This window comes from Geotrypetes seraphini, chromosome 15 (genome assembly GCF_902459505.1).
Source record: "Geotrypetes seraphini chromosome 15, aGeoSer1.1, whole genome shotgun sequence".
NCBI lineage: Eukaryota > Metazoa > Chordata > Amphibia > Gymnophiona > Dermophiidae > Geotrypetes > Geotrypetes seraphini.
The window spans coordinates 15,359,413-15,369,683 of NC_047098.1; the positions used below are offsets into that span (position 1 = coordinate 15,359,413).

A 10,271-nucleotide genomic window follows, 5' to 3' on the forward strand; every position below is an offset into this window, starting at 1 on the left:
CATATTCATTGTGGGTATCCTGAAAACCTGATGGGACTAGGTGTGCCCCGAGGACTGGACTGGGAATAGCTGCCCTTAGGTTGGATCAGTGCTTGTTGAGTCTTTGAGGCCACGTTTTTAATTGTGATAAATGATTGCTCCCCTAATCAGCAATATTTTATGACTCCAGTGTTTGTAAGCCAGCTGTATTTTGGTCTGGTATGTGAATTATTTCATTGAAGCTGGTCCCTGACATTATAGTTATGCCCTAGAGCAGGGCTGTCAAAGGCCCTCCTTGAGGGCTGCAATCCAATCGAGTTTTCAGGATTTCCCCAATGAATATGCATGAGATCTATTAGCATAGAATGAAAGCAGTGCATGCAAATAGATCTCATGCATATTCACTAGGTAAATTCCAAAATCCCGACTGGATTGTGGCCCTCAAAGAGGGACTTTGACACCCCTGTCCTAGAGTGATGCTATGATTTGGGTGATAGTTCACTGCAGTGTGGGAAATCCAGATTCAGATCAGAGAGTGGGCCACGAGGGAGATGTGGTCAGGCTTGGAGACAAAAGGAAGATGCCTGAGGCTGAGGCTGTTCCTGCCACCAAGGAGGCCCTATCTGGCCAAAAGGTGACATTTGGGGGAGGGGGGGGGTGGAATTGTATAACAGTGCACCTAAATATTGGTGCCCAGAGGGCACCTGATTAGAACAGGCACCTACTTTTCTTTACAGAATGCTAGGGTAATAGATTAGATGTGCACATAAAACAGAGGTTCAAGCATTTGCACCAGCCATACAACAAATGTAAATGCCAGAAATATGTGTAATTTATAATATTCTATAAATTATGCTTATAGGTGTGAGCTAGATTCTGCCTATATGTACACCTACCTGAAAATATATGCTATGCAGTGGTATAGCGAGGGTGGGAGGTGTCTGGAGTAGGAGGCACCCCCCCGCCCTCTTCTCCACCCCCTTCTCTGCTCCACTGCCCTCTCCCTTCTCCCATACCTCTTTAACTTCCCCAGCACGAGCAGCATCTCCAACCTGCTGGCCACGTTGGCCATGGCTCTCCCTCTGACACACTTCCTGGTCCCGGGACTGCAAGTGACATCAGAGGGACAGCCGAGTCTGGCGTGAGGAGCAGATTGGAGATACTGCTTGTGCTGTTGAAGGGTACTGGGGGAGGGGGAGGCACACGCATGTAGTGGGAGAGGGGTGAGAAGGAGCGGGGGTGCGGAGAGGATATTTAACTGCATATGTGCACGCTCATGAGCGTAGCCACTATTCTAATCACACAGAATTACCCCCTCTGTGTCTCAGGAAAGGTCTTCTTCCAGTCCCCCAGGGGACAGTGAAGGCTCTGTAGTGTGAACTGGACCTGCTGAAGAGGAGGAGGAGAGTGTTCAAATTTGGAAGACAAAAGGAATTAAAATGGACAAAAATGAAAGCAGAAAGGCTCTTCCACCCTGATACATCTGGTCTGGTCTGGTCATATCCTGTCCTTGTCAGACAAATGAGTTAATACAGAAGTACAGATTTAGGGGCTGATATTCGTCCAACGCTGGTACTCCAACTGGATATTCAATGCTGGGGCCATTTCCAAAGACCCACATTGATCATCCAGTTGGGTTTTGTTTTTTTTTATTCTTTATTCATTTTGCATCTTACAACAAGTGTATCATAAAATAACATTTAAACTTAAACAATATCACTTGATTCTCTATCAATTTAACTTAAATCATAATATTGAAACCCTCTCTCCCAATCCTACTAATTCATATGCAGTACATATATCATATAATATATTATATATTCTGTTCTATTAATTTAATATCAAATCAGAAATCCCACCCCCCATACTTTGCAATTATACCTATTAGGGAAAAATGATAGTCCAATAACCTATTTTTTCTCAGTTGAATTTCTGCAGTCTGTGAATGCAATTACAGTACTCCCCCCGAAATTCGCAGGGGTTCCATTCCAGGAACACCCACTAATTCTGAAAAACCGTGAATGCGGTTTTGCATCTGTCAAAAGGCAGAGGAGGAGAGGGCTTTGACATGCAGCTCCTGACTGGTATAGCCTGACTTTAGTACAGGAAGAGGTGGTCGGAGCTTACCGCAAATTACTGAGTCCGTGATTCACGAACTGCAAATTCACAGGGGAACACTGTACATCCCTTTGGCCAGATGTTTAATATATACTGTAAATGAGAGTATTAACAGCTGCTAATATGTCCCAGGCAGGCAAATGTACAGAAATAACACAAAGACAGGAAAGAGAGCAGACAGCAGACAGAAAAGACCTGTTCCAGCTGATGCCAGTCTTTTTCTGTTTTGTGTCAGTTGATGGTATATGGTCCCCCTGGACAGCCTGGACCCCCTGCCCTCTCTCCTGTGGACTGGCGGTGGTGAGCCGTTCACGACAATGCAACAACCCTGGCCCTGCATATGGTGGCGAGATCTGTAGTGGAACTGCCTATGAGGAGGGTTCCTGCGGCTTCCCGGTAAGTCAGCAAAAGTTAAAATACCAAACGTGTGTTCACAAAAGGAAGGAGAAAGGTGCAGGGGATCACCTGGCAGCCTACCAGTTCACTTGTTCTTGCATGATGCTGTAAATGTGCCTCTTAAAATATCATGGGAGGAATTTGTGTTCAATATATAATATTACCACTGGCATAAAGAGAGCACTGTGAAAATAGTATGTGGATATAGTGCTCTTCCTTTAAAGCAGTATTTCTCAAGTCATTTCTGAAGTGCCCTCTTGCCACAGGTTAAATACAATGAATATGCATGAAAGAGATTTGCTTGAAATGCGATATGCAAATTAATCTCATTCATATTCCTTGTGGATATCCCTAAAACCTGACTGGCAAGTTGTGGGTACCCCAGGACTGACTTGGGAAACACTGCTTTAAAAGAGGAATTCTCAACCCAGTTCTTGAGAAACACCAAGCCAGTCGTACTGGGACAGACTGAAGGTCCATCAAGCCCAGTATCCTGTCTCCAACAGCAGCCAACCCAGGTCCCAAGTACCTGGCAGAAACCCAAAGAGTAGCAACATTCCAGAGCTGAGACTGTGATGTCATAATGCCTCATTCCACCAATGCCTAAGAGCCAACTTCATCAGTGATGTCACAATGGCTTGCTTGTCCTATACTTGGCTCATGTAAGAACATAAGAATTGCCATACTTAGATAGACCGAAGGTCCATCAAGTCCAGTATCCTGTTTCCAACAGTGGCCTACCCAGGTCACAGGTACTTTGCAAGATCCAAGGAGTGAAAAAGGTATCCACCATGAATATGCATGAGATAAATTTGCATGCAAGTCTCTCATGTATATTCATTGTGGGTATCCTGAAAATCTGACTGGCTTAGTGTGTCCAAAGACTGGGTTGAGAGCCCTTGCTTTAAAGAGGTAAAGGAAATTCAGCAAAACAACGGATACTGATAAACCCAAAGGCAACCAATCTGCTTCCGAAATACATTCTAAACTTTACTTTTAAATCTAACACTCACTGATAGAAAGAGATATTTTCAAGCAGAGAAAAAGACCTCAGTCCATCCAATTAACTAGTGCATGGAACGCTTAATGTAAATGGCAGCATATAACACCCTTAGGGGGTCGTTTTACTATTTTTTTATATGTACCAAATTTGTCCTCCATTTACTACAGAGGGCAGCCACTAGCCACATAGCAGCAGCAGTACATAATCCTGCTCACAGTATGAGTTCACTGGGGATACCTGCCAGTGCATATAACACGATTGCCCCATTGCTGCCCCCAACTGTCAAAAAAAAGATGAAGCCATACGTAGCAGTGGCAGTTCATCCCTTGCAATCCACCCTGGCACAGTTACTGCTCCCTTCTAAAACCCCTTCCCCAGTAAAAATAGCCCCCTGCCCACCCAAGCAGACCTTGATCCGCCCCCAGGATTCATCCAGGAGTCCCTGGTAGTCTACTTGGATGGGACAGGCGCAGTCCCCCTTTGCTGCTGCCCCATCTGGCTCTGGGTGTCAAAATAGCACCCCTGACCCTTAGCAGCAGTCTTTTGATACTACCAGACTTGGGCAGTACATACTGCCTTTGGTTACAGAACCTCTCTCTCTTTTCAGTTAATATATTGGTGGAGTGGACATGTTATAATTTTGATTTGTCAGTATTCTTTGTGCAGTATTCATTCATAACGGGGCGTTGCTATTTATAGCTATCTTGATTCTCCTTGAGAAATATTTTTGTTTGAAGTGAGTTGCAAACAGCAGCTCATCCTTAGTACCAAGTCACTACCAACCTGCCAGCACTGATCCGTTTGATTGATTTTGGGAGAGTTGTAAGCCAATGGGTTCCCATCTGCTACTCTGTCCTGCAGCTTTGCGATCTCATACCTTCTTTATCTGTGCCTTGTGATCTTTTCACTCTTGCTTTCAAGGCAGTGAAAGCTGTTACCCTTGTGGGCTAATTTCTTTGAACCTTTGGCTCCATTTCATTCTAAAGCGGGTATTTCTAATCTCCATAAGAAGCCCAAGCTCTGTACGCCATCCACCTGCATATACTGGGAGGGGAGCTACGAGAGGGTCCTGGCCCCTATTTAGTCCAAATGACTTCCAGCAACCTTGCCTGCCTTTGCTCTATTTTCATTTTCATCCGTAGGAGGAGTTTTGCAAATATTTGGTTCACTCTTTGGGACGGTTTGTACCCGGAAAACTGATTCATTAAGACAGCATCAAAGGCGGCAGCTATGAAACGCTGAGTATGGAGTGCTACAGCCATAAAGAGACACGAAAGGATCTCTCCTCCTGGATTCATAAAGGCTTGTTGAGCGAAGGTCTGGCTATTATGGAGGCCTATTTTGGAGACAATGAAGCAGATGGACTAAATAAAATATTGAACAAAAAAGAGAAGGTTTTGCCCAGACAAAATATAACTCACCAATACTGACTAGAGACACAGTCATGAATCATAATAAATGAAACCTGCCGGCTTATTCTGTTCTACATAAACTGTATGCAAATTGTTTGAAAGTTGTATCCTCATATCTTCTTTGCATTAACATTGCAATAGTAGATGTATTGACAAAAAATCAAATAAAATAATTAATCTCAGCTTGATTTTCTCTATCACTTTTACTCTTTTTTTGTGATTAGATTTTGTTTTCCTTGCTGTTTGACATTTCCATATACACTTCTCCCTCCGTATTCATGGTTTCAGCAATCGCGGTTTCAATTATTCACTGTTTTTAGCTTGCTGGCTCCTCCCCCCCCCCAAATTAGGTCAGCTTGCATAGAGAAGTCACTGATTCTAAGCACTTTCTTTACCGTGTTTTGCCTCTCCTTCAGGAACAGGCCAGGTCTCCCCACCATGTTATTCACGGTTTCACCATATTCACGATGGTTTTTCATAGAAAACAGCGAATAACATATGAAAAAGTAATTCGTGTATTTTCTGTATTTGCGGTTCTGTTAATCCCCCATCACAGCGAATACGGAGGGAGAAGTGTAACCCCCCCCCCCTAATTCTATAGACTTGGGCACAAAATTTTGCAACTAGGATGCAAAATTGGACATGCAAGTTGTGGAACAGCACCTAACAGTTGTTTAAGTGGACCATACGAGCCGAGCCGATAGTTTTTTTCAGTATCCACACCGCAAATATGGAACCTCCTACCATCCTACATCAGAGAAGAAACGTGACTAGACATATTTAAGCACCCTTAAACGTTTTCTTTATAATGACACCTTTGAGACTTAAATTCAGAGATAAACTACAGATCACAGTTACAAGCCAGCTTTCCCTAGGCAGTTACTAACCTTCCCCAATGTTTATGTTACTTTTCTCTATCGTAATTGTAGTTCTACTCTCCTTCCTTAACCTCCAGTAAGTGATTGTTTTGTATCAGTCTGGTCAAGTGTTTCTAGAAAAACGACACTTGCTGGACCAAGTCTACAGGCCGCGACTGAGACTATGTTGAGAAATATTCCTTTTTTTTTTTTTTTTACCAAACTTTTTTTTGTTGTTGTTTTTTATTTTATTTTTTTTTATAATTTTTTTATTCATTTTTAAACTTACATCAAGTGTACAGTATATATCAACCAAATATAATACAACATCACTTGAAAAATTTTCAATATCATACACCAAGAAGATTTAACCCCACCCCCCTCCCAAATTCATATACAACTAATATATACCACATGAAAATAATATCTTACGACAATCATCTATATATTCTTAATGGAAAAACAAGAAATCCCCCCCCCTCAAATCCACATGTGTATTAAGATTGGGAAAAGTGTAACTTATTCATTACTATAATTTAATAAAGGTCCCCACACATCCTTAAATTTATTATAATAACCTTTTTGAACAGCCAACGCTCTTTCCATTTTATACACATGACAAACTGAAGACCACCAAAAACAATAATTCAGTCTTTTTTTTTAATTCTTTATTCCTTTTTAATTCTTACAAGTGTACTTAAAAAATAATACAACAATTTTCACAAAATCACTTGTGATTACAAACACATGTTCTTATAAATATAACAAATAAATATCCCCCCATATTATCAATATTTCCATGACCATATTATACCTGTTTCCCACCCTAACCCAAATATAGACTAATCAAATTCAGTCTTTTATAGTCCTTCCAATTATGTGTTATTTGTTGGATGGCAACTCCTGTTAATATCAATAAAAGCTTGTTATTATTAGCAGATATTTGACATTTAGCTCTCATAGACATGCCAAATAAAATTGTGTCATATGACAATGCTACATGGTTCTCTAACAAACAATTTATTTGATCCCAAATAGACTCCCAAAAAGCCTTAATGAATGGACAATAAAACAATAAATGATCTAAAGTTCCAGCTTCAAGATGACAATGCCAACATCTATTAGACTTAGAGCAATCCAATTTTTGTAAACGAACAGGGATCCAGAGTGCTCTATGCAACAGGAAAAACCATGTTTGCCTCATAGATGCAGACATTGTACACTTCATTCTCCAGGACCAAATACGTGGCCATTGAGACGCACAAACTTTTAAAATCACCTTCTTAAAACGAAACATTAAAAAAATAAGGTGATACCTTTTTTTATTGGACTAACTTGGGGGACCTCTTTTACAAAGCCGTTTAGTGCGGGGCCACTGCAGTAATTGCCCTGAAGCCCATAGGGATTTAAAGGGCTTTGGGGCCATTGCCGTGCAGCTTTGTATAAGGGGGAGTTAATGCATTTTTAAATTAGCTATCAATGGTAGCTCTTCTTGAGATCAGAAATTAGCAAATGTTGACAAATATCAGTATATATGTGAACATAAAAGCATTCTAATGACAGTTTCACAGGGAAGAGGTGGGTAAGGTGAGATACGGAGGGCGAGAGACAAAGAGATGTGGATGGATGATACGGAGGTGATGAAACAGTATAACATCATGGTTTGTAATGTATAGAAACCCAAGGTCTTTAAGTGGATTAACACAGCTACCACACAATTTTGCATCCCATGTAAATGTTACAGTAATCAAGATGGAATAATACTGTATAGCATGATAGGTTTGAATAAAATGTTGAAAAGATTTAATATCAAAACAGGTACTGACAGCCTAAGCTTTATTAGCTTAAAACCTTTTTGTTTTAACCACCTGGGATTCAGAAGTAAAAAAATTGTGCACAAAACCCCCAGTGTCAGCCAGGGCAGCTCCTGACTTGCAGCTGTACTCCTCCTCTTGTGAACAGTGAAGGGGGAAAAACAGACAAGCTTGGGGTTGGTTGAAACCGAGAGCTGAGGATGTGGGTTGAGGGAGGTTCATCTGGATTATTGGCGTGCGCCAGGAGAGGGTGAGAGAGCACTATGGACGTGTGTGCACCAGACTGTTTTTGAAGAGGGGTGGGGATAGGAAAGTGCCGAGAGAGTTATGAGGGTGTGCAGCATGGAAGGAATTTGGAACTTTAGGGGGGATTTAGAAGTTAACACTTAAAAAAATAAAACAACACTTGACAGAGAACTACAGAATACAAGCTGGCACAGTGATGTAACCGAGCTTATGCAGTTACGGTACTTACACAATAGCGTTCCAAGTTTATTTAAAATTTGATAAAATTTGGAACGTATATGAGATTCAAGAGTCAAATTTCAGCAAATAACAATAAACTTTTGTTAATACTGATGGGGGTTGCCATTCAACATATTACTGGAAATTGGAAGGATTATACTAAACTTAATTATACCTTTTGGTAGAATTCAGTTTGTCATATTTATAAAATGGAGAGAGTGCTTGCTATACAGCAAGGCAATTATAATAGTTTCAAAAAGATTTGGGGGCCATTGATTGCATATTCTAATGATTAGACACCTTGGACACCTTTTTATTCTATAGGACTATATTTAATGTGAGGATGGGGAGGTATGTTATGTGATTTAATGGGTTTATTCCTGATGAATGGGATGGGTGGGGGAGGGGGCTTTTTTATATGCATTTGACAATAATTGTTAGAATGTCAAGTGATTTGTACGAATTATCTGATTGAATTTTGTACACTTGTTGCAAGAGTTAAAACTGAATAAAGAATTAAAAAAAAATAAAATTTGATAAAATCACTTTTCAGAATTTCAAAGTGATGTACAATAAAAAGAGGGGAGACAAACAATTTATTAGGGGAAACACATGATTGACTTCAAAAGAGAGGAAGTTAATGGGAGGAACTATAGGAAGGAGAAGAGAATTACTTGATGATGCATTGCCTGCGTTAAGTGTCCATGACTGACTAAAACTGGGATGAATGATTCAAAAGCATCCCTGAATAGATGACTTTTTAATTTCCCTTTAAAGTCAAGGGTTTATTTTCCTCCCTTATAAGGGCCGGTAACAAGTTCCAAATTTGAGGAGCTGTGACTGAGAAGTGTTACACCTGGTGTCGATGGTTCTCAAGGAAGGAATTGTGAGAAAGTTTGGGTTTTTTTTATCCTCGTTCTATTAACGCTGTGATATAAGAAATATTTCAGACTATAGTTTGTCAAGTCTGACGTTTTAAAATCTGGAATATGTTTTTACTAATTTTTTTTTCTCCCGCTTTTGAGGTCTTTTCATTCACGCTGAGTTTTGCTTACGATTGCTTTTAGCCTTTGATCCACCAGCTTTTCTATCAGGACCTTCAGGGACCCCTGAGGAAGACAGTTTCTGTAGAAACACGGAGCGTGTCGGGGCCAAACTCCCCAACGTTTTGGGTCCCAGATGTTTATTCATATGGATTATTGGATTCTATTTTGAATAAAGCCTGCGTCTTGAACATCACCTTCTCCAGTGTTGCTTGTTTTTACTAATCCACCCAAATAAAATCCTTAGCACGCATGCACACTTCAATCTCTGTGCACCGTGCCTCTGTGGCGGCATGCCACACATGCGCAGTGCCTGCCTCTGCTGATTTCCTGCCCCGATCTCCGACGCCGGCTGACTTCCTGCCTTTTGACTACGCTGCCGTGATGAATCTTCTTCTCACCACTGGACCAGCAGCGGCAGCAGCTACGGTTTCATCAAGCAGCTGCGGGGCAGTTTCTAGGCCGGCTCACTTCGATAATGCGAGGCGGGACGGCCTAGCAAAAGCCCTGAGGCTACCTGGGCTAGCGGATGCTGGACAGGGGGAGTAGGGAAGGGAGAAGGAATGCTGCTGGACAGGAGCAGGGAAGGGGTGCTGCTGGACAGGTGAGGGAGGTAAAAGGAAGGGAGAAGGGCTACTTCTGGACAGGGGGAACAGGGAAGGGGTGCTGCAGGACAGGGGGAAGGTAAAAGGGAGAAGGGCTGCTGCTGGACAGGGGGAGCAGGGAAGGGGTGCTGCAGGACAGAGGGCGGTAAAAGGAAGGGAGAAGGGCTACTTCTGGACAGGGGGAGCAGGGAAGGGGTGCTGCAGGACAGGGGGAGGTAAAAGGAAGGGAGAAGGGCTACTTCTGGACAGGGGGAGCAGGGAAGGGGTGCTGCAGGACAGGGGGAGGTAAAAGGAAGGGAGAAGGGCTACTTCTGGACAGGGGGAACAGGGAAGGGGTGCTGCTGGACAGGGGGAAGGTAAAAGGGAGAAGGGCAGCTGCTGGACAGGGGGAGCAGGGAAGGGGTGCTGCAGGACAGGGGGAGGTAAAAGGAAGGGAGAAGGGCTACAGCTAGACAGGAGGAGCAGGAAGCAAAGAAAGAAAGGCCTCAGGCCCCATTGTGCTAAAAGTTTACACATCTGTTGTAGCACCCCTTAATGTAACGGGCTTAAACACTAGATTTAGATAAAATCAAGAAAAAC

General features: G+C 42.2%; 1 protein-coding gene across 3 annotated transcripts in view; it reads left to right on the forward strand.

Annotated features, from left to right (window-relative positions):
• Positions 1–5,084, forward strand: part of LOC117348877 — a 121,105-nt gene extending 116,021 nt beyond the window's left edge. For all 3 annotated transcript variants that reach the window (XM_033921472.1, XM_033921471.1, XM_033921470.1), the window contains 2 exons: positions 2,333–2,493; positions 4,639–5,084. In XM_033921472.1, the coding sequence (XP_033777363.1) occupies positions 2,333–2,493; positions 4,639–4,704 (227 nt within the window). In that variant the 3' untranslated portion in view covers positions 4,705–5,084. The remainder of the gene's footprint in view (positions 1–2,332; positions 2,494–4,638) is intronic.
• Positions 5,085–10,271: the final 5,187 nt, after the last annotated feature.